Source organism: Anguilla anguilla, chromosome 8 (assembly GCF_013347855.1).
Source record: "Anguilla anguilla isolate fAngAng1 chromosome 8, fAngAng1.pri, whole genome shotgun sequence".
Classification (NCBI taxonomy): Eukaryota; Metazoa; Chordata; class Actinopteri; order Anguilliformes; family Anguillidae; genus Anguilla; species Anguilla anguilla.
Window position 1 is genome coordinate 2,139,075 of NC_049208.1, and position 21,889 is coordinate 2,160,963.

At 48.1% G+C, this 21,889-nt stretch overlaps 1 protein-coding gene across 1 annotated transcript in view; it reads right to left on the minus strand.

Annotated features, from left to right (window-relative positions):
* LOC118233847 (disco-interacting protein 2 homolog C-like) overlaps window positions 1–21,889 on the minus strand; it is a 167,147-nt gene that overhangs the window by 23,910 nt on the left and 121,348 nt on the right. Inside the window, 14 exon segments of the mRNA XM_035429863.1 lie at window positions 3,861–3,970; window positions 6,181–6,382; window positions 7,939–8,053; window positions 8,825–9,033; window positions 9,710–9,846; window positions 11,063–11,202; window positions 12,683–12,797; window positions 14,417–14,536; window positions 15,002–15,095; window positions 15,414–15,479; window positions 16,456–16,557; window positions 17,379–17,488; window positions 18,054–18,177; window positions 20,980–21,090. Of these exon segments, the coding sequence (XP_035285754.1) occupies window positions 3,861–3,970; window positions 6,181–6,382; window positions 7,939–8,053; window positions 8,825–9,033; window positions 9,710–9,846; window positions 11,063–11,202; window positions 12,683–12,797; window positions 14,417–14,536; window positions 15,002–15,095; window positions 15,414–15,479; window positions 16,456–16,557; window positions 17,379–17,488; window positions 18,054–18,177; window positions 20,980–21,090 (1,755 nt within the window).

The following is a 21,889-nucleotide window of genomic DNA, read 5'->3' on the forward strand; positions in this document are numbered from 1 at the left end:
CATCAAAATGATGATGTCACAAATTCAACAACACGTTGCATGCTAGAAAAACATGTACAGTGCTTCTGGGCTGAATTCCAGATAACCCAAAATAAAAGCAATGCAGTCGATAAAGCAGCCTGGTTATGACTACCTACATGTAAGGACTATCAACTGATATTTGTCCTTAACTTTGATTGACAATTAAACACATCTTTCTATTTTGGTGATTCTCTCCCATTTTTGGGAGCACTGAATTCCCCAAGCGCATAAAAACAAAATTATTGCATCTAATTGTGAGTTAATGTTAAAGATGCATGCTGATTGGATACTGGGTCACGTATAACAGACTTGTGTGCGATCTTATCAATGAAAATTCATAACTTTCTTGTCAGCGTCTTGTAACATGGTCTAAAAAGGGCAATGCATTTAGTTTTTTTTAACTAAATTCCGTGAGAAAATTCTGCTTTTTCCATGAGCTGAAATAAAAGCACAAGGGATATTTAGATTTCAGCGCATGCAAAAAGCAGTATTTTCTCATGGAAAACTAATCATTAAGATGCTAATAGTAATATACAGTAAATAAAAATCTTGTGATAAAACATTGCAGCAACAACATCAGACCACCAGTATCATTAAGATGGCATTCACACGATTAACGTGGATAAATTCAGTCACACTGACGCCACATCCATACTCAAAGTGCTCCTAATGTTCCAAAAAAAAAAAAAGGACTAAGAAATGCAAATAAAGATTAATTTCCCATTCACACTTAGGGCCCGATTTTCACATGGACACACACAGGGATGAAGATATTCTACAGCATGCACGCAGAATATCTGAGGATGGTTAGAAAAAAAACACAGACCCATAATTCTGTGCAAAACAAAATTAAAATGAGGGGGATAATATGTTGACTAATTGTAAGAGTGTAGGGGAGAGTTTAATGAAGCGTTCAAACCACAAAAATACCCTCCGCATCACAATGAAAATGGATATGAATAGATATGAATGTAAACGGGTATGAATAGATATGAATGTAAACGGGTATGAATAGATATGAATGAAAATGGATATGAATAGATATGAATGTAAATGGATATGAATAGATATGAATGTAAACGGGTATGAATAGATATGAATGTAAATGGGTATGAAGGCGTTTTACAAACAAGTATTTTTCTTATTTCTTGAACTAAACCAAAATGTACAAGCAGACAAGTACAGAATTAAGTTCCTTATACTGGTGAAAAGAGTTAGGGTTTATTTTTATAATAGTCAGTAATCCGGAGGGATTTTACTGGTTCTTAAAGGGTCTTAAAAGTATTTCAAATAACCACTTGTACCCGTGTCTGATAATAACACTGCTATACTCATGGCTCTAAATGCACGTTATTTTCACTATGAAAAGCAGTGGATTACATTTCTGTCCCTATAATAGATAAATAAACTATTTCCTCTGGCTGGATAAACGGGATCCACTTCCTGTGCAAATGTACAAATTTTACAGATGTTCACAGCTGACGTCCATATAGATTCAAATTTGACTTCGTACAAAGCGACGGTAAATTGAAAATCGATTTCGCTCCTTTCAGACGGGATGAAACAGGAGCTCGCTCTTAATTTGCGAATGTGTCCTCTTGCCCGTCCTGCTCAACAAAGACACGATTTTTCTTTCTCTCCGCTTTCCCCGTGTTAATGAATCTCGTATATTTCTCTGTCAAGGGCGATGATTTGCCGAGTCTGAGCTTCTAGGCGTGCAGCAGACTGAACGATCGTATGGAGGTAGTATATTCAAAGTGTTTTTTGGCCTTTAAAGCTCTCGTTTATTTCAGGCGGAAAGCACACTGTAATTGAGCCATTCTTCCCGCTCATTTTAACCGCTAAGACACAACCAGACTCCTGAAACTATTGGATAAATTTTCCTGATGATTCATCCGCGAGAAACAGACTCAACGCCAGTTAATAACTTTTTCTTCAGCACATTTTTTGCGCGTTAATTTGACTGAAGGCTGAACATGCTTGTGAAGAAAGAAAGTGACACTTAAAAGTTGCTTGTTTGTTATGTTGAAAACTGGCCTGCAGAAGTTCAGTTTTAAATCTCACAGGCCATTTTGGAACCAGCAAGTGACTCACAGATGCACGTAGTGTATATATAATAACATAACACTATCAAATTACAGACTGAAGAGTCCCTTATTGTGCAGAAATAAATGCAACAAAAAAAAAACTAATAATAATAATCTTCAGTAAGCAGAAAAGGCTTTTTTCGCGCCAGCCATTCCCTGAAGACTATCGCCGACACGGTGTTCAGGACTGTAAGCGGCTCCATTTCGCCGAATTCGGCACGGCGTATTTGATTGGCCCAAATCGCCCATTTGATGTTTAACGCGGTACGGAAACGGCTTAGGACTCCTCGAGAACGAGACGGAGACGGAAAGGAGACGATTTCGCGGAGAATGCGTTTACTTTTATCTGCCCGTGCAGGCGCAGCTCAACAGACCCTTATTACCCCCCCCCCCCCCCCACCCACACCCCCCCTACCCACGTTCACCCCCACCCAGCCGTGGCTCAGCCAGTCCCTTCCCAGCATGCTCTTCTCTCCCAGGAGTACCTCAGGATGTCGTTCAAGAGCGCAGTTACCAGCATGCATACAAACTTACGATTCACGCTTTTTCTGTTTTACACAGGAGGCTAATACTAAGCTAGGATAATTTAAATGGACATGCATCCATTCTATTATTTTTTAACTTATTTTATTTTGAGTGAACAGTGAAAAATATCCAGATTAAAATCAGCTTTTCCCATAGTACACCTGTCGGCAATAAAGCACATTGCCATAAAAATCCCTGCTGGATTCGCATAAAAACTGTGTGAGAATTCTGCCGTGAAGCCTTACATCTTAAAAATTTGCCGCTGTTTAATTAAAATATAATTCCTAATGCAACTCCAATGTTTTATTATAGTGTCATATCCCCACGTGCAATAGTATAGTTATAGGCAAACTGGAGGGATTTCAAAAAATATTTTCGAAACAATTCCCAAATGACCTTTTAACCTTGAGCCTGAGAGACTCAAGGCAGCGATGCTTCTCCGCGCATGATAATCATTTTTAATTTGCACCCCTGTGATCCTTTTTTTATTCACATTATTTTAACACAGTCTCTCGGGGAGCTATGGAAACAGTCTCAGCTTTCTACATTATCATTGAGGAGTAATAAAACGTTTTTAAAAAGCCACTAAAATCTGCTATCGAGTGGCACCTGCGGCGTACGGTGTGCTGCCGATTTACGTTACCGACCGTCTGTCATTCTCCCAGGTTACCGAACGACTCCAGGCTCAAACTACCTGTACGACACTAAAGCTGTTCTGGTAACAAAATGGCTCCCGAGTGCTGTGTGTGTCTCTGGGGCGATGAAAGATGGAGCGGAGAGAAAAAAGATGATAAACCACGAAAACAGGGTGAGCCACAGCCAGGGATAGCAAATAGGAATACAGCAGTCATCAAAAACAGAGAGTGGGGCTCCACCAATCACGGAGTACGTTAGTAATGGGCAACAGAACAACGGCGATGATGATTGGTGGATACCTCCTGCCTACACTTCCTGTCTCCATGTGGGTGTTTTAGCCAGGAAGTAGCCAGAAGGTATCTAGCACTCAACTGCTATGCAGTTGGTGGAGCTCCTTTCTGTTCACCAGTTAGGTGATGTCAGTGCTGTCTCTATTTTACTATCCTTGGCCATAAACCAGGGGGAGGAGGGTCACATGGACATGGATGGGCCAATGAAACGTGGAGTAGCCGCAGGGGGGCGTGGCCTCCATGGTTTAATTGACGCAGATGGGTGTGGATGAAAATCAAGCCCTGGGGTCCACACACACACCTTCCTTGCCTGGTCATTGTCCTCGATCTGCCCCAGGTCCCGGCCGCTGGCCTGGGCGATCCGCTTCCCCGACACCAGGTTACCCACCATCACCGACGCCGGCCCGATCTCTGCAGGGGAGGAGAGGCATTTACACACATTAACACGCACAGGTACACGTGCTCATACACAGACACACATACACATACACACACATAAACACACACGCACGCACATACACATAGACACACACACACACACACACACACACACATACACACACACGCAAACACACATGTATACACACACACATAAACACACAAACACACACGCACGCTCATACACATACACACACACGCAAACACACATGTATACACACACACATAAACACACACGCACGCTCATACACATACACACACACACAAACACACGTGTATACACACAAACACATAAACACACACATATACACACACAGAAACACACAAACACACAAGTATACACACACATATACATACACACAAACACACACGTATACACACACATATACAGACACACAAAAACACACAGATACACACACACACACATACACATAAACACACACACGTACACATGAACACACACGCATGAACACACACGTATACACACACACACAAACACACGCAAACACACACATATACATACACACACACATACACATAAACATAAACACACATGTATACACACACAGAAACTCACACACACACAAACACACAAGTATACACACACACACATACATACATACATACACACACACACACTCGTACGCGTGCCCTCCCTCCCCTCCCTTTATCAGCCAGTGTAAAGCTGCTGTTAAACTCCACCTGCCACAGCGTTCCATGAGCCAGCTGAGAGGCGGGATTTACAGTGACTGACAGGGCAGGTGGGGCACGGCAGGGCCAATCACAGCGGAATGAATGGGCTCTCCCGGGCGCAGGCAGGTCACACTGATACACGCCCCCCCTCCCCCCGTTTTACAAAGAGCCGCGCAGACCGCCTCAGTAAATCAGGATCAGCCCCTGAGGGGGGCCGGGGCGGGGGGGGGGGGGGGGAACCCCGGGAGGAACCGCGGGCGGGGAATTTACGGCTCCGATAATCCCGCTAACTCCCGCCAGGAATCTCCCGCTTAACCTGATCAATCGCCGCGCGGCCGATCGATAGGAATGCTCACGGTCAGGATAAAGATCCTCAGCAGTGCCCCACAGAGCGGTCAGGATAAACATCCTCAGCAGTGCCCCACACGAAGCGGAGTGGTCAGGATAAAGATCCTCAGCAGTGCCACACGGAGCGGTCAGGATAAACATCCTCAGCAGTGCCCCACACAGAGCGGTCAGGATAAAGATCCTCAGCAGTGCCACACAGAGCGGTCAGGATAAAGACCCTCAGCAGTGCCCCACACAGAGCGGTCAGGATAAACATCCTCAGCAGTGCCACACAGAGCGGTCAGGATAAAGATCCTCAGCAGTGCCCCACAGAGCGGTCAGGATAAAGACCCTCAGCAGTGCCACACGGAGCGGTCAGGATTAACATCCTCAGCAGTGCCCCGCGCGGGACGGACAGGATAAACATCCTCAGCAGTGCCCCACACAGAGCGGTCAGGATAAACATCCTCAGCAGTGCCACACAGAGCGGTCAGGATAAACATCCTCAGCAGTGCCCCGAGCGGAGCGGTAACCTAAAGGTCACAGGTTCGATTCCTGGGTGGGACACTGCCGTTGTACCCTTGAGCAAGGTGCTTAATCTGCATCGCTTCAGTATATATCCAGCTGTACAAATGGATGCAATGTAAATGCTGTGTGAAGTGTTGTGTATGTCGCACTGGATAAGAGCGTCTGCTAAATGCCTGTAATGTACTGTAAAGAGAATATAGAGACTGAATAAACACAGACACAGCCACTAACTGGATAGCCGTCAAGCTAGCAGCTATCCTAAGCTTTAGCTTTCAGCTCTGAGGTGTCTATGGTGTCAATTAAAATATAAACCATGTGACACTGCCAGCTGTACAAGGAGCAAGAGGAGGCCTGTGTCAAATACAGCCGGGTCAGAAGACAGCGCCTTGAGGTCACATGGTCTGAGGCATCTAGGTTTTAAGACTCAGGCCTAGTCTGTACCTGTAAAGTGACAATTAAAATTAAAAACTACACCCGTGGGTGACAGGAGGGGAGTACCACACAGCCAAAATCCTGTGTGCTAAATCAGCTGCAACAGAGCAGAGCCCCCATAGGGAACACATGTACTCTGTCAGAGCTGGTTAAATAACGCTGCTGCAGCCGCTCACCAGCAGGGGGAGCTGTGGCGCGCTCACCTGGCTGTTTCTCCCGCGGTTTGGGCAGGTTGGTGACGCAGGTGTGGGGGCACATGAGGACGTTGCAGGGGTGCAGGGACCCCTCCAGGAACAGCTGCTTGGTCTCGGACAGGTGGATCCCGCCCAGCGGCGTTTTGGGGAGGGTGTTGGAGGGCACGAGGGCCAGGCAGTACACCCCCACCTGGTGAATCCCGTCGATGGCCTGGCACAGGTGGGAGAGGAACGTTACAACGACAGGTAAAAACGCTCCGACAAAGCCCTGAGAAAACATTCCACTAACCAAACTGAATGAGAACTGCGTTGAGATGAGAGTGCAGTTTCTGAAAACACACCATACCTTAAGAGTTTAACTATTTTAAATTGCACCAGACAAGCTTGAGCTCAACTACTGCAAGCTGGAATTAATTTGTGCTTACCAGGCAGGACAATCACTTACATAAATACATAAATGGATAAATAAATACTAAAGCAATATTACAATTGTTCTCCATTTCAAATATAGTGTTTTCTCCAGGTTCGCTTCTAAGACATTAACACCAGAAACGAGAGTAACTATACACATTTTGACACACTGGTAGGGGTCGGCAATGACCTCGATTAGTCATCATGTTCTGTAGCAAAATAAATAAAGGGACGAAGAAAAAAAAAAAACTAAAAGGGTGAGATTCACAGGGTTTATGCACCTCAACAACAGGGTCAAATCAGACCTTATGGAGAGCGTGATTTTATTTCTGTTTCTGTTCAGTGTTCAAAAAGCAGCAGGACTGCTGTGGGGCAGATGGCCTAACAGGTTCAGCCTCACTCTCCCGGATAATTATTTAACATGGGCACAGAGAAAGAGGGAGGGAGGAAGAGAGAGAGAGAGAGAGGGGGGGAGGAAGAGAGAGAGAGGGGGGGAGAGGGAGGGAGGAAGAGAGAGGGGGGGAGGGGCGGGGAAAGGAAGAGAGAGAGAGAGAGAGGGGGCAGAGAGGGGAGAGGGAGTGGCAGAGAACTAAAGGGAGGAAGAGGGGGGTCAGGGTGAGAGAGGGAGGGACAGAAATGAGATCAAGTGGAGAGTGACAATAAGAGGGAGTGAGACAGTGAGTAAGTGTAGAAATAAGATATGAGGGAGGATGGACAGTGAAAGAGGGAGACAGAAGAAGAGATGTGAAGAGAGGAGGGGGGAAAGTGAAAGAAAAAGGGGGAGACAAGAAGAGATAAGAGAGAGGGGAGGAAGTGGAGCAGCTGGTGTTGCTCTGGTCTGCCTGTGTGTGTGGTAGTGTGGTAGCAGACAGGGCGGGCAGTGGGGAGAGAGGGCCGGGGCAGTAGGGGAGGGGGTCGGGGCAGTAGGGGAGGGGGCGGGGCAGTAGGGGAGGGGGTCGGGGCAGTAGGATGGGGGGCGGGGCAGTAGGGGAGGGGGTCGGGGCAGTAAGGGGGGAGGGGGGGGGCAGTAGGGGAGGGGGTCGGGGCAGTAGGGGAGGGGGTCGGGGCAGTAGGGGAGGGGGCGGGGCAGTAGGGGAGGGGGTCGGGGCAGTAGGGGAGGGGGTCGGGGCAGTAGGGGAGGGGGCGGGGCAGTAGGGGAGGGGGCGGGGCAGTAGGGGAGGGGGTCGGGGCAGTAAGGGGGGGGGGTCGGGGCAGTAAGGGGGGGGGGTCGGGGCAGTAGGGGAGAGGAACGGGGCAGTAGGGGAGGGGCGGGGCAGTAGGGGAGAGGAACGGGGCAGTAGGGATGGGGCGGGGCAGAGAGAAGGGGACGGGGGTAATAAATAGAGCCCCTCTGACCTGCAGCACGCGGCTCATCCACTGGAAGCTGTCCTCCTCGGTGGAGTCGGGCCGCTGCTCGGCCACCACCACGATCCGCTCGTCGTGGAGCACCGTGATGGAGAACACGGCGATTCTGCGGGCACAGGGACCGCCCCGCGCCGTTAGCCTACGCGCTCGCTCGCGCTAATTTCTGCTGCTTTTCGCGTTTAGTTAGCGTTTACCATTAGCCAATACAGTTCGCTTTCACCATTAGCCGTGACGTTAGCGTACACACTAGCCTTTATAGTAAGCATTTACTGCTAACCTTTACCGTTAGCATTTACTGCTAACCTTTACTGTTAGCACTTACTGCTAACCTTTACCGTTAGCATTTACTGCTAACCTTTACCATTAGCATTAGCCTTCTCGATTAGTATTCACCATTTAAGCCTTGACCATGACTACGTCACCAGTGCTACAAGTACTACCGTTATTTTAGTTGTATTTCACTTCGTTAGGTAATTAGTACATTTCCTCACCCGTGGCAACTTCACATCTACAAGGTAATAACAAAAACAAATGTGATATTTAACAACTTTCAAACCAATACATAATTTCCTATAAATACACCATACTGTGTACACATACAAACTGCATTCATACTTGTAATAATTCCCCTTCATTAAAAAATTTCACTTTCTCTAAAGGAACATTGGATACCCATGTCATAGACCACTACCATGTTTCAGAGGTGGCAATATTGGACAATGTTTAGTGTCTTGTAACTTGAAATTCCTTCAGTGTGTATCCAGCTGTGTAAATGCATTGCATGTAAAATCTCAGCTGTGTAAATATATGTAAAATATAAGCTGTTTAGTTGTCTGAGAAGGCGGAGCTTGTGCTGGAGGCGGGGCCTACCGCTCACCTTCCCCTGTACACAAACTTCATTGGCTCCACCGCCAGCGCCGTGGCGACGATGTCATCGGCGTTGTGTCTCCGCCCCCCCACCACCATCAGCCCGTCCATCTTCCCCGCAATGAAGACCAGCCCCCCCGGGCCCACGAACCCCAGCAGGCCCGTCCTGGTGAAGGGGTACTCGCTGATGGGGGCCCCGGAACTGCTCATGGGGAACACCTGCACCCCAAAAACAGAGCCGTCAGCTTCACGCATCTCCAGCCCGAAAAGCGCTTAGCGGGGATCAAAAATATCTGAAACTGTAGTGAAACAAATGCAGCGTGTGTTTCAACAGAAAATGAGAGAGAGAGACACAATAAAAGCATTAAAGCAAGATTTAATATTCAAAGATTTCAAGTACTAAAGACCCGAGTTAAAGAAGAGAAGAGGTAAAATAAAATAAAAATGCAACACGCTTCTTCCATTAGTACACATTCCAATGTAGCACACTGACACGCCGCCCAGCACAGAATGCTCTTAGTGTCAGAACTCACTGTGCGCGATGAAGATGAAGGCTTACGGAATACTGCCCGCGATCTAGGATCAGCTTAGTCTTTTATCCATAAATGCCATGGTTAGAATATGGACAGGAAAAACTGATCTTAGATCAGCGCTCTTATTCTGACACGCTTTATGAATACGGGGCTAGGACCTAGTGTAAAAAAGGAAGATGCCCAACGCCCTTCGAGCCCGCTAAATAAAGGAGGACTAAACAGGTGCTCAACAGCCAGGACAGTCGGACTATAGAGAAGGACTCCTTACCTGGGGGACCAGCCTGAAATAAGGAATACTGGAGCTCGCTGAATTAATTAACTCTTATTTTGAATTCTTTGCCCCTTGACTCACGACCTCTCACCTCGAAGGTGTTCTTGGTCATGCCCGAGAGGCCGTAGTAGGACGTTCCCGTGGCGATGGAGCAGACGCACAGCTCCCCGATCTCGTCCGTCCTGCAGAGCTGGGGAAGGCTGTCCGGCTTCACCACGCACATGAGCGCTGCGGGGGGGGGGGGGGGGGGGGGGGCAGAGGCGCCATTTTAGCATTTTTGCGGGCCAACCTCAAAGCTTCTTCGGCCATTGTGTTCGCCATGCTTTTTCCCAGGGCTTCTCCCCCCCAGAGGGATTCTGACTTCTTCAGAAAATAAGGTCTGTGGTTAATGTAGGCCTGAGAGAATTTTGAAACTACAACGGTTATGGCGCGCAGACGGGGCTAGTATGGAATCTTGAGTGGTGGTTGGCGAAAAGCAACCGTTGTTGTAGTTTCACTATAGCAACTTTTTTTTTTTTTTTGCAAAGCACTGTGAGTGATGTGTAAAAAAAACACACTGTATAATTTATGACTGTTATCCTTACGTGACCCACGTCTGCAAGCCCATAAACACCCCTGCAGTGTAAAGCCTTAGTGTGCACTTTCACTGTAAAGTTTCTCTGACGGCCCTGGAATCTTCAAAAGAGAGAGAGGGCCAATGGGCCGTTAAAATCGCTGCGACCCCAACGATTTCCCAGAATTCTTAATGAGAATCATGTTGAGCGGGGGAGTGGGGGGGGGGGGGGGCTGTGGCCTTATCTGTTAATTAAGAGAAACAGGAGAGACTGAGGAGGGATTGGTACACAGTGTGTGTGTGTGTGTGTGTATGTCTCTGTGTGTGTGTGTGTCTGTGTGTTTGTGCGTGTGTAGGAATTTAATGGACATCTGGGCCCAACCCGACAGGGCTGTTAGTGAATCTCTACTAAACCCAAACTGTGCCCTTCTGAAGCTGTCTGAGCACTGTTAACCGCCTTCCCCCCCTTTCCCTCTCTCCCCCTCTCTTTCCGTCCCTCCCTCTCTCCTCTGCCCGTCACTTTCCTCCTCAGTTAATGTTCTTAACTGAACATTCAAACGCTATTCTAATTCTAATGCTGATGTCACAATCACTGCTGGTGACTGAAAGCACTCGAGTTCTAGAACATTGACTGAAGAGTTAAAAAAATAAAAATAAAAAAAAAACATTCCAGAGCCCCTCTTCTAAGGGTTAAAAATGGGCGGGTCTACCACTCTGAGCAGCTCCTCTTTTACCAGGCTCACAGTGGAGAGGCATGAGCCTGGCCCGAACCAGAACCAGAACCAGAACCTTTATGACACCAAACAGGGCAGGAGGAGGAGAGCTTCGTTCTCGTTATTTTTGCGGAGTGGGTGTTTTTTGTGGGCGGGGCTTGCCCGACGGGCACGCTACCTCCTGGCATCACCGTGCCCACGTCCTGCACCGTCAGCACGGAGAGCTTCTCCTCGGAGTCCACCCGGATGACCCCGTGGCTCAGCCCCTGCATGGACAGCACCCCCCTCCCCGGGGGAAGGTTACTGTCGTCTGTGGGCCTGCAAAAAAGAGGAAAAAAACAACAAACTAAATATTAATATTGTTATTATAAACTTATCCCCCCCCCCCCTTTTCCCCAGATATGATGTTGGTAACGCTGTGCGTTAGTGGAGTTTCCTGACCAGGAAGAGGAGTTTTCTGCCAGCATTGTGATGTCACAACTGTCTGATCCCCAGGAAGAGGCCTCACACGAGGCTGCAGTGACCACAACTGCGCCAGGGCGGTGTGTGTTTGTTTAAGCGCTAAATTGAAACCGTAACCTCTGACCTCTGGGTGGGTGGGGAGAAAGATCGCTGAGGTTTGACCGGCTGTCGGTTCCTTGCGTTTGCGTTTTTTGAAGCCAGCTCTTCAACGAAATGACGCACATAATCCAGACCACACCGTTAAAGGTCAGCTGGCACTTATTTAGTGTGTGAGGCCCACATGCACTGAGTTTTACAAAGTTTATATCACGGAGAAGGGACTGGCAGTCTTTATCAATTCTATTAGACTATTAGGTTCATTTTGTTAACCAGCAATTTTTGAGATTGTGCTAGAATCTGTAACAGATGTCAAATTACACTCCTGTAATCTGAACTATTTCAGAGTATGAGCTATATTATCTCTTTGTGTTTTGAACTAAATATCAGCCAATATTAGGTTTAAGAAAAACAGAATAGGAAAGTTTAATCTTCAGACCTGCTATGGTATCACCCTGTTGAATTTTATCAGCTGGAATTTTATCAGTTTTTCTGTAACTTTTATATTTTTATACGCATAAGCTGGGGGGTGTGCATAGGCTTTCCTCTCAAACGCATTCATATTTCCCGTGACTCAAACTTTTAAGGAAAAATGTCAGAGTGTGAGACATGAGTTCTTAGTGCAGTTGTCAAATTCTGAGGAGTTTGGGCTTCTTTTGAGACTGAATTCCAATGTGGAATATGTTTTCAGACAAAACTTCCTTTTCCGAAAGTTGTCTTTCTGCACAGCATTGCTTCTGGCAGGAAGAGGAGGGCTTATGGCCGTGGGGTTGCCCAGGGCAACCAAACAAGAATAAAGGTGCATCTGTGTGTGCTACTGTAGGTGTAGGTGTGTGTGTGTGTGTGCGTGCAACATTCAGTGACAGTATTTTGTATAAGGTGAACAGTACAACTGTACAGGGAGAGAAGTGTGTGTGTGTTTCTGTGTGTATGTGCGTGCGTGCGTGCGTGCGTGTGTGCATGTGTGTGTGTATGTGCGTGTGCATGTGTGTGTGTATGTGCGTGTGTGTACTGTGTGTACGTATATATAAATAGAGAGCAGGAACCTGCGGATAGCTACGGTCAGGGCCTCAGGAGAGCTGTGTGTGTGTGTGTGTGTGTGTGTGTGTGTGTGTGTGTGTGTTTGTGTGTGTGTGTGTGTGTGTTTGCGTGTGTGTACAGTGTGTGTGTGTCAGTGCGTGTGTGTGTGTGTGTGTGTGTGTGTGTGTGTGTACAGTAGCAGTGCACAGAGAGCTGGTACCTGCGGATAGACACGGTCAGGGCCTCTGGAGAGCTGGCACAGGGGCAGATCACCTCAGCTCTCAGCCCCTTGCTCTGGAAGACGTTCAGGAACGCATCACAGGAGGAGATGGACCCTGCGGGGAGAGACTGTATTTATACCCACAATTCATGAATACAGCTGGATATTTACTGAAACAACTCCAGTCAACTGGCCTGCTCAATGGTGCAACAGCAGTGCCCCACCTGGGAGTCAAACCTGCAACCTCTTAGATACAAACCATAACCACTACACAACACAGCAACCCGCGATTACACGATATCTCAACTACGATGGGTTCAGTAAGCAAACACACCGCCTCTGTTTACTCGTATGTTTCAAAGCCACAACGATGCGATGCAGGAAGCACGGCCGTCCCTTCGCTCAAATTCACCGCGATGCGATTGGTGCGTCTGCATCACATGATCGTCAGACGCCAGCAGCGGGACCCATTCCGCGGATCCCGGATTCCGCGGTCGCTTCTGTGAATTATTCCCCAGATGTTTGAGTCTTTCGGTTTTAATTTCCTGAGATAATGAAGTCGGCATCGAGGCAGTGATTCATCCCCCAGCCCCCAGCTGCGCTGGTACCGCTCTGTTTCCATGCAGACAGCGAAGCCGACTTTTTAATTTCTCATAAATATACAGCTTCAAACCCCGACGGTGTGTTTTTTTCATCATGGCTGTTCATCCATTACAGTACAGCCATCGTTCATCTATTTTTCATATTTGTTTGTGTGTGTGTGCGTGCGTGCGTGTGTGTGTATATATGTGCGTGTGTGTGTGTGTGTGTGCGAAGTGGAGATGAACTCACTCAGGCGGCAATCACAAGAGAATTTTATATGTGCGTGCTATTTTTAACCGCGCATAAATATTTACTCTATGACATCAGAGCCTCCGGCCCTGCCTTATTTTCCTCCCTGGAAGCTCTGACGGCTGTCTTAGCTCATCACCGCGCTTCCTGCTGACTCATAGCCGCGTAATCACCTCCCCTTCTTAAGTTCGACGGTTTCGCGTTCAAAACCGCGCACCAGCGACCTTTCGCTAGTCCTTGAACGCAAGCACTCAAAGCCCGTTTCCGTTTCTATGGAGACGCTGCCACTGGAGCTACCCGGTTTTCGGTCCTGTGCTCCAACAGGATCTTAGCGTTTCACTTTCTAGTTATTAATATTTTTTATTAATTATTATTTTCTTATCTTTCATTTTTGAGGTAGTTGAGCTCCCTGTTTTGCTAATTCCACATAGCTTATTGATCTTTTGGTGTTTCTCCACTTTCTCCAAAAAAGTATAAATTTAATTTCATCGTGTTCACTGTTTCCTGTGTCATGCTGCGTGAGTGTAAAGCACACTGAACCTGTGGCCACATAAAGCACTCGACAGACAGCCTGTTTCCACATTATTCTCATAATCGTTACGCCAATGTGAAATGTGCAATCAAAGCCTTTAAAGCATGGGGGGGGGGGGGTCCAATCTCATCCGAAAAGGGCCGGTGTGGGTGCAGGTGCTTGTCTCAGCCCAGCATTACGACACCCTATTAAACCAATTAACTAATCATTGTCTTCAATCAAGACCTTGATAAGCAGAATCTGGTGTCGTAGTGCTCGGCAAAAACAAAAACCTGCACCCACACACCAGCCCTTTTCGGATAAGATTGGGCCCCCCAGCTTTAAGGGGTAATTTGGGGACGGGACGTGCGGGGTCTGGGTGGGGTCCTCACAGGGGTTGGAGCCGTCGGCCACCACCAGCATTCGGAGGGAGCTGAGGTTGACGTCCCGCTGGTCCCGGTGCGCCACCAGCGCCCAGTGCATGTCCCGGGACTTCACACACGCCACCTTAGCTGGGGGGGGCAGAGAGATACAATACTAAATATTTATCATTATATGCAATACGGAATATAATATAATGTACATCTTCTTCTGTCTGTGCTCAATATAAGTACACTTAAGTACACTTGGGTTGCATTAAGGGTTGATGGCAGTAAGTTGCTTTTGATACAGGGGAATAAATAATAATAATAATAATAATAGCTGCGCTGTGGGGCTCAGAAATGCACTAAGCGTCTATGTGGAGAATAAGCAGAGCAGACACTCACACACACTCTCACACACACACACTCACACACTCACACACAAACACGCACGCGTTCATGCACACATGCGCACAAACGCACACACAGACACAGGCACACACACACACACACTCACACACACACACAAACACGCGTGCACACACACACACACACACTCACACACTCACACACACACACACACACACACACACACACACACACACACACACACACCTTTGTACTGGCACACCTTCTGTATCCAGGACAGCGGGTTGACCTTCATCAGCGAGTACGGAATGCTGATAACGTGCATCATGTTCATCACACTCTGAGAGAGAGAGAGAGAGAGAGAGAGAGAGAGAGGGGGGGGGGGGAGAGAGAGGGAGAGAGAGAGAGAGAGAGAGAGAGAGAGAGAGAGAGGGAGAGAGCCAATCAAAGCTTCCATCCATCCATCCATCCATCTATTCCTTATCTTTACTCACGCCCATGCGTGCGTGCATGTCAGAATAATTTAGATTCCAAAACAGTGCAGAGGACCTCCAGAACCAAGTAAAAGCAATCAGGCTCCTATGAAGACGACCCTAAATTAGGACCCTTACCTGAGAGTGGGGCGGGACTATTCCGTCAGGGTGACACTGAAACTTACCGTGAGGATGCCGTGCCACAGCCCCACGTCCTTCTTAAAGTCCAATACATTCACTATGGTCTCCGCGGGGGGGGGGGAGAAGGAGAGGGAGAAAGAGGGGAGAGGGGGAGAAAGAGAGAGAGAGAGAGAACACAACACAGTCTCATTACATTGCACTGCAGTCACATAGACAGGGCATACTGCTACTAACAATAACATGCATGAGTATGTGAGAATGTAAAGCGTATAGACACGGGCTGAATGTGTGTGTGTGCAAGTGTGTGTGTGAGCATGCAAAAGTTTGTGTGTGTGTGTGTGTGAGTGAGTGTGTGATTGTGTGTATGTGTGTGTGTGTGTGTGTGTGCATGCGTATGTGTGTGTATGTGTGTGTGTGTATCTCTCTCAGTATCTGTAGCTGCCCATGTGGTACTTACGCATTTACATACATAAGGCAAGATAGATATACATTGACATACAAACAGAATAGTTAGTGGTAAATTCCACTGTGTGCTATATAACAGGCATAGACATGGTATTTAAAGAGTTAGTGGTTAAGTACACTGTGTAGCATGAGACAGACAGATATAGCTGTATAATGCAAGAGCAGTACAGTGAAATTTGTGGTGTAGGACAGACATAGAAGCTGGTATTTATACACTTAGTGGTCAAGTGCAATGTATAGTGCATGAAAGACACAGAAACAGCTATTTGCAACCATGCTAGCATTAGCAGTGAGTGCAGAGGTATCTCACAGTGTGGTATAGACACAGACATTAGCAGTGGTGTTAGTGTTACATTAGCAGCAGTGTTAGCATTAGCAGTAGCAGTGGTGTTAGTGTTAGCAGTAGCAGCGGTGCTAGCATTACATTAGCAGCAGTGTTAGCGTTACACTAGCAACAATGTTAGCGTTAACAGTAGCAGTGGTGCTAGTTACATTAGCAGTGGTGGTAGTGTTAGCAGTAGCAGTGGTATTAGCGTTACATTAGATGCGGTGTTAGCAGTAGCAGTAGCAGCAGTGTTAGCGCTACACTAGCAGCGATGCTAGCGTTAGCAGTAGCCTACCTTCTGTGTAGCCGCAGGACTGCGTCAGGGCCTGACAGTGCGTGAGCAGGGCGATCCTCATCACCGTCACTCCCAGAACACTCCCGTCCTTACAGGTCTTATACTGTAACACAGGGCAAACCAAACTAACACGATTAGCGCATGCACACACACACACACACACACACACACACATGCTCACACACACTCTCGCATGAGCATGGACTCATACACACACATTTACACACACTCGAGACCACAGGCAGTGTGCTCGCCTCCTAAAATCACATCTCTTCTCCCGCTGGTGACTGAACCCGCTGCAGCCGTGACAGATGGCTAGTGGCAATACCCGAGATCGATACCCAGCAGGGGGACTCAAAGGGAACGGGGACGTCGTACGCTCGCGGTACCTGACTGCTCGGAAATTAAGAACACATCAATTATTCATCACCTGTGTTACCCGCAGATATTAATGCACCTGTCCACGCCCCGCAGAACGGAATCGATTTTCTGTGTCGGTCGGGAGCAGAGAGGAAACGATGAGGCAGGAGGAACAGAGTCAGGCTGGCGCAGTCGTACGTGAGTCACGGATCTGCAGCACTGTTACTACGGAAACGTCCAGAACAGGGCTCTCAACCTGCAGTCCTGGAGGGTCACAGTCTCTGCTGACTTTTTGGGTGTTTTTTAAGCACTTAAGTGCTTAATATAAATATAATATAAAATATATATATAATAATAATATTTTTTAAAAACACACTTTGTTTTCAAGGCAACTGAACACAAAAACCTGCAGACGCTGCGGCCCTCCAGGACTGGAGTTAAACCTGCAGACACTGCGGTCCTCCAGGACTGGAGTTAAACCTGCAGGCACAGCGCCCCCTCCAGGCCTGGAGTTAAACCCGCAGCCCTACAGGCTCAGAGGAAAGTCTACGGCCCTGCTTTCACCTCTATGTAGGCAGTGTCGTTGTTTGCATCTTTGATGTGTGGAAACCAGTCCCGCGGGGGTTTGGATAGGTGCTTGGACTCCGTGACGAACCACAGCAGCTTTGGCCATCCTGGGAACGGAGAAACGCAGAGTTACCCCCCAAAACAGCCACAGGAAGGGACCCCAAATCAGCCACAGGAAGGGACCCCAAATCAGCCACAGGAAGAGACCCCAAAACAGCCACAGGAAGGGACCCCCCAACAGCCACAGGAAGGGACCCCAAAACAGCCACAGGAAGAGACCCCAAAACAGCCACAGGAAGGGACCCCAAAACAGCCACAGGAAGGGACCGCAAAACAGCCACAGGAAGGGACCCAAATCAGCCACAGGAAGGAACCCCAACACAGTCACAGGAAGGGACCCCAAACAACTACAGGAAGAGACCCCAAAACAGTGCAGGAAGGGACCCCAAAACAGCCACAGGAAGGGACCCCAAAACAGTCACAGGAAGGGACCCCAAACAGCCACAGAAAGGGACCCCAGAACATCACCCACCCCCCAAAAAAATGACACACAGCCACAGCTCTGAGAGGAAAAAATCTACATTTCAGGTGCCCGTGATCAAGTGAAAAAAACCCCAACATTGTGCATCTCCACTTCCCGTGAGCATCGGCTGGGTCACGCTCTGCTCGTACCTTTGAATTGTGGGATTTCTCCCGTGGGGCTCTTGGGTAATCCCTTGTGGCAGGCGTCGCTCGTTAGCGCTACGGTCACGCCGCAACTGCCCAGCAGGAAACCGATCTGCTGACTTCCTGCGTCCTGAAAAAGACGTGAACAGTACAGGGAGAGGACAGTCAGAGGTGGTGCTGACTTCCTGCGTCCTGAAAAGATGTGAACAGCACAGGGAGAGGACAGTCAGAGGTGGTGCTGACTTCCTGCTTCCTGTAAAAGATGTGAACAGCACAGGGAGAGGACAGTCAGAGGTGGTGCTGACTTCCTGCAAAAATACGTGAACGGGGGGTGGGGGGGGGGGGGGGACAGGTGAGAGGTGAGAGGCGATGTTCCCTCCTCTCCTCTCACCATAACCATTTTTTTTTGTATCGCAGACGACAATTTTCTATCTCTGAAACGGCACCAGAGGTTTGAATCTGAGGATGCAGCCACAGAGGTGGAAACCCCCCTGTGACACTGCTCAAACCTGCTCCAGCCCTCCCCATTCTTTGGCTTAAAAAATTACCCCCACCACCCCCCCAACCCCAACGCCTCTGAACGCTACAGAACAAAGGCAGGTTTGTTAGCAGGTGGGCAGTCAATCACCGACAGGTTGCCATGGCGTTAAGTTTCAGAAATTCAATTAAAGCAGTCCAAGCTGTGCTGACATTATCGCACAAAAGGTACCGTGAGCGTGTGCTGTGCAGACAGACATCATGGCCGTCTGAGCAAAAAAATAAAAAAAAAATATATATATATATATTGATCAGGTCCACCAATTAATATTTTTTTCCGTATTTTACCCGGAGAAAAGCGAACGGAAATTCATAATCCAGACCGGAAATTTGAGAATGCTTCTCCAAATAAAAATAAAAAAAACAACTAATTAACGAGGCTGCTAAGTCATTCCCTCTCAAGGACAAGGAAAGAGTGGCCAAGGTCACCCATAAGCCTGGACTCACTGAAGCGTTCAGTCAGTGCTTCAAAGTGAAGAGTATGAGAGCACGTGCTTCTCCTCCACAAACGCAGCAATATGAGCTCACTTAGCTGAAGACTGCACACACCTACGCATGTGAAGAAAATAACTACACACATTTACACTACAATCAAACTAAAAGAAAAAACGTGCATTCATTTCAAGCCGTAACCAATCGTTCATTATACATACATGCAGAGAGAGGGAGAGAGAAACAGAGATGGAGACAGAGAAAAATGGAGACAGAAAGGGAGAGAAAGAGTAAGACAAGAGAGAGAAAGGGAGAGAGTAATATAGAGAGAGAGCGAGAGAGAGAGGAAGAGAGAGAGAGAGAAAAATAGAAACCCTTTATCTAGTCCTGTACCTGTAGATCTAGACAGTGACACGGATCAATAATAGATTTGTGTGAGCCAGCGGACCCCCCCGGCAGGAGTAGACGGGGGGGGGGGGGGGGGGGGGGGGAGGAGAGGTGTATGGAAAACAGAGAGAGAGGACCCGCTAACTGTTAATCAACATCCGTCACCATTAATCACAAGCGCTCGCTTGCTTTTCTTCACAAATCCAGTTCAGTGATCCCATTTCAGAGATCACCAAAATGCACTCACCAAGCTGAGTGCTAGTCAAGTAATAATTAAATAAATAAATACGATTCAAATGTCAACCGAGGAGCTGGTGGGAAGACAGACGCACGGGAGGGAAATGTTTTGGTTTTCGGAAGGAGAACACCCCCCCCCCCCCCCCCCCCCCCCCCGCGCGGTCCAGGGTAATGGTGATGGCTCTAATGCGGAGGGCTCTTCGGAAAAGAAAGGTCCACTAAGCAGGGGCTAACCGCCCCCTCGTTGCCTCCCAGGAATGACGTCCCATTCTGGGGCAGAGCTTTATAGGCTAGCTTAGGCCTCTCTGTGAACCCTGTCCTCTCACCGTGTTTGCGTGGGAACTCGCGTGCCTGCGATCCCTCCGTGCTGTTTAAGGAGTTCAGAACAAACCACCAGAACCTGAGATACGCTCCCGCTTAGACAGATAAGGCTCCGCCGATCTCTACAATCACTAACTGCCTTTTTCTGCTTTGTGGTTTGTTCTGAACTGAACTGCTCTGTGCTGTACATGCTGTGTGTTCTCCTGGAACAGAGATTTCTGTCTCAAGGGGACTCGTCTGGATAAATGAAGCACAAATTCATAAATAAAATGTATTAATAAAACTGCAGATGCATCGCTTATTACGGCACATAAAATAACTGCCATGATACAGGTGCTGGGCGATTATCCTGCCATTGCCATTGTGTGGTTATGCAGAGGCAAGTGCTTCCACTAGCAGTCTGGTCAGCTGACCGAGCCTGGGCAGAGCTCTTTGTGTTTGCTGAGTCAGCACCTGGATGCAGGAGAATGCTGCTGCGTGTGACTGTAACTGGAGGAGCTGCTTTTATCAGCCGTTCTGTAGTTCATAGTACATACGCTCAGGAAGTACAGCGTTTGTCTGGCAACCGGAGAGTTCGATCCCCTGGCCTTCTGGGTGTGTCGAAGTGTCTGGCAGCAAGACCTAACGCCCCACTGGTCCAACGAGTGCCTTGCATGGCTGCCTTTCGCCGTTGGTGTGTGAGTGTGTGTGTGTGTGTGTAGTGTGTGTGTGTGAGTGTGTGTGTGTGTGTGTGTGTGAGTGTGTGTGAGTGTGTGTGAGTGTGTGTGAGTGTGTGTGTGAGAGAGTGTGAGGGTGTGTGTGTGAATGAGTGAATGAGAGGCGTTCATAAGTGCTTTGTTGCTTTCGTTGCTGGGAAAATGTGCTATGTAGACACAGTCCATTTACCATTTTACCATGGATCTGAAACTCTTAAAATCAAGGCTGAAAAGATGGGTGAAACTCAGGATTCCCCCCCCCCCCCCCCCCCCCCCCCCCCCCCCCGCCCCCCCAGGGGGCAGAGATCCGGGCGCACTCTCACCTTCCTGGTCAGCGGCACCTCGATGGGCACGGGCACCACCTCCGCCAGCAGGCAGCCGTAAAACGCCACCATGAAGGCCGCCGGGTCGTTGTTGGGGAAGACCAGCGCCACCTGCGTTTCGGACCGGAGAGGAACGGTTCGGGTCAGGTCAGGTCAAATCATATCAAATCAAATCTAAATTTTACTCGTATCGTGCATGTTACAGAGAAACTGCCACAAATACGCTTTACAGAGTAGCAAAAACCCCCAAAGAGCAAGCACATGACCCTCAAAACCGTCAAACAGAGGCGAGAAAAAACTCCCCGCTGGGAAGAAATCTCAAGGGGAACTTGGCTATAGAGGGGGAGCCCATCCTGCACTGGCCAGCCTGGTGTAAAGTAGCAGTAGAATGGAATGTGGCAGAAATGCTACAAGGGATCTATCACAGCAGATAAAATGGCTTGAGCAGGTTATAGTGGAGGTCATAATGATAATAACACACGATAATAATAATGATAATAATGAGGTCTCGCTCTCACACACGATGCCTACTGCATCGCCATGTTCGGTGTACGAGATCACACTCACAAATCACAAAAATGTCATAATTACAAAATAATGCAAAAAAACCACAAAAAAACAAGCACTGTTCAGCGCACACACACACACACACACACACACTGCATATGCACATGTAACTGAAGTGGAAAATGTCTGGCCTATGTGCTTCAACCAAATCTGGCCCCGCTGAGACATTATCTGAAGGCTTTTGTAGTACATCATGTCCTGCTACCTGCGGGTGGTTTTATCTGGTTCGCTGTCTGATAAAAACAGAACATGTTGCATGCTGGGAGTGATTATGATAAACGCTAAAAGTACAGCTAATCGCTCCCACACTTCAGCCAATAGCAGTCTCAGAGCAGAGATCTGA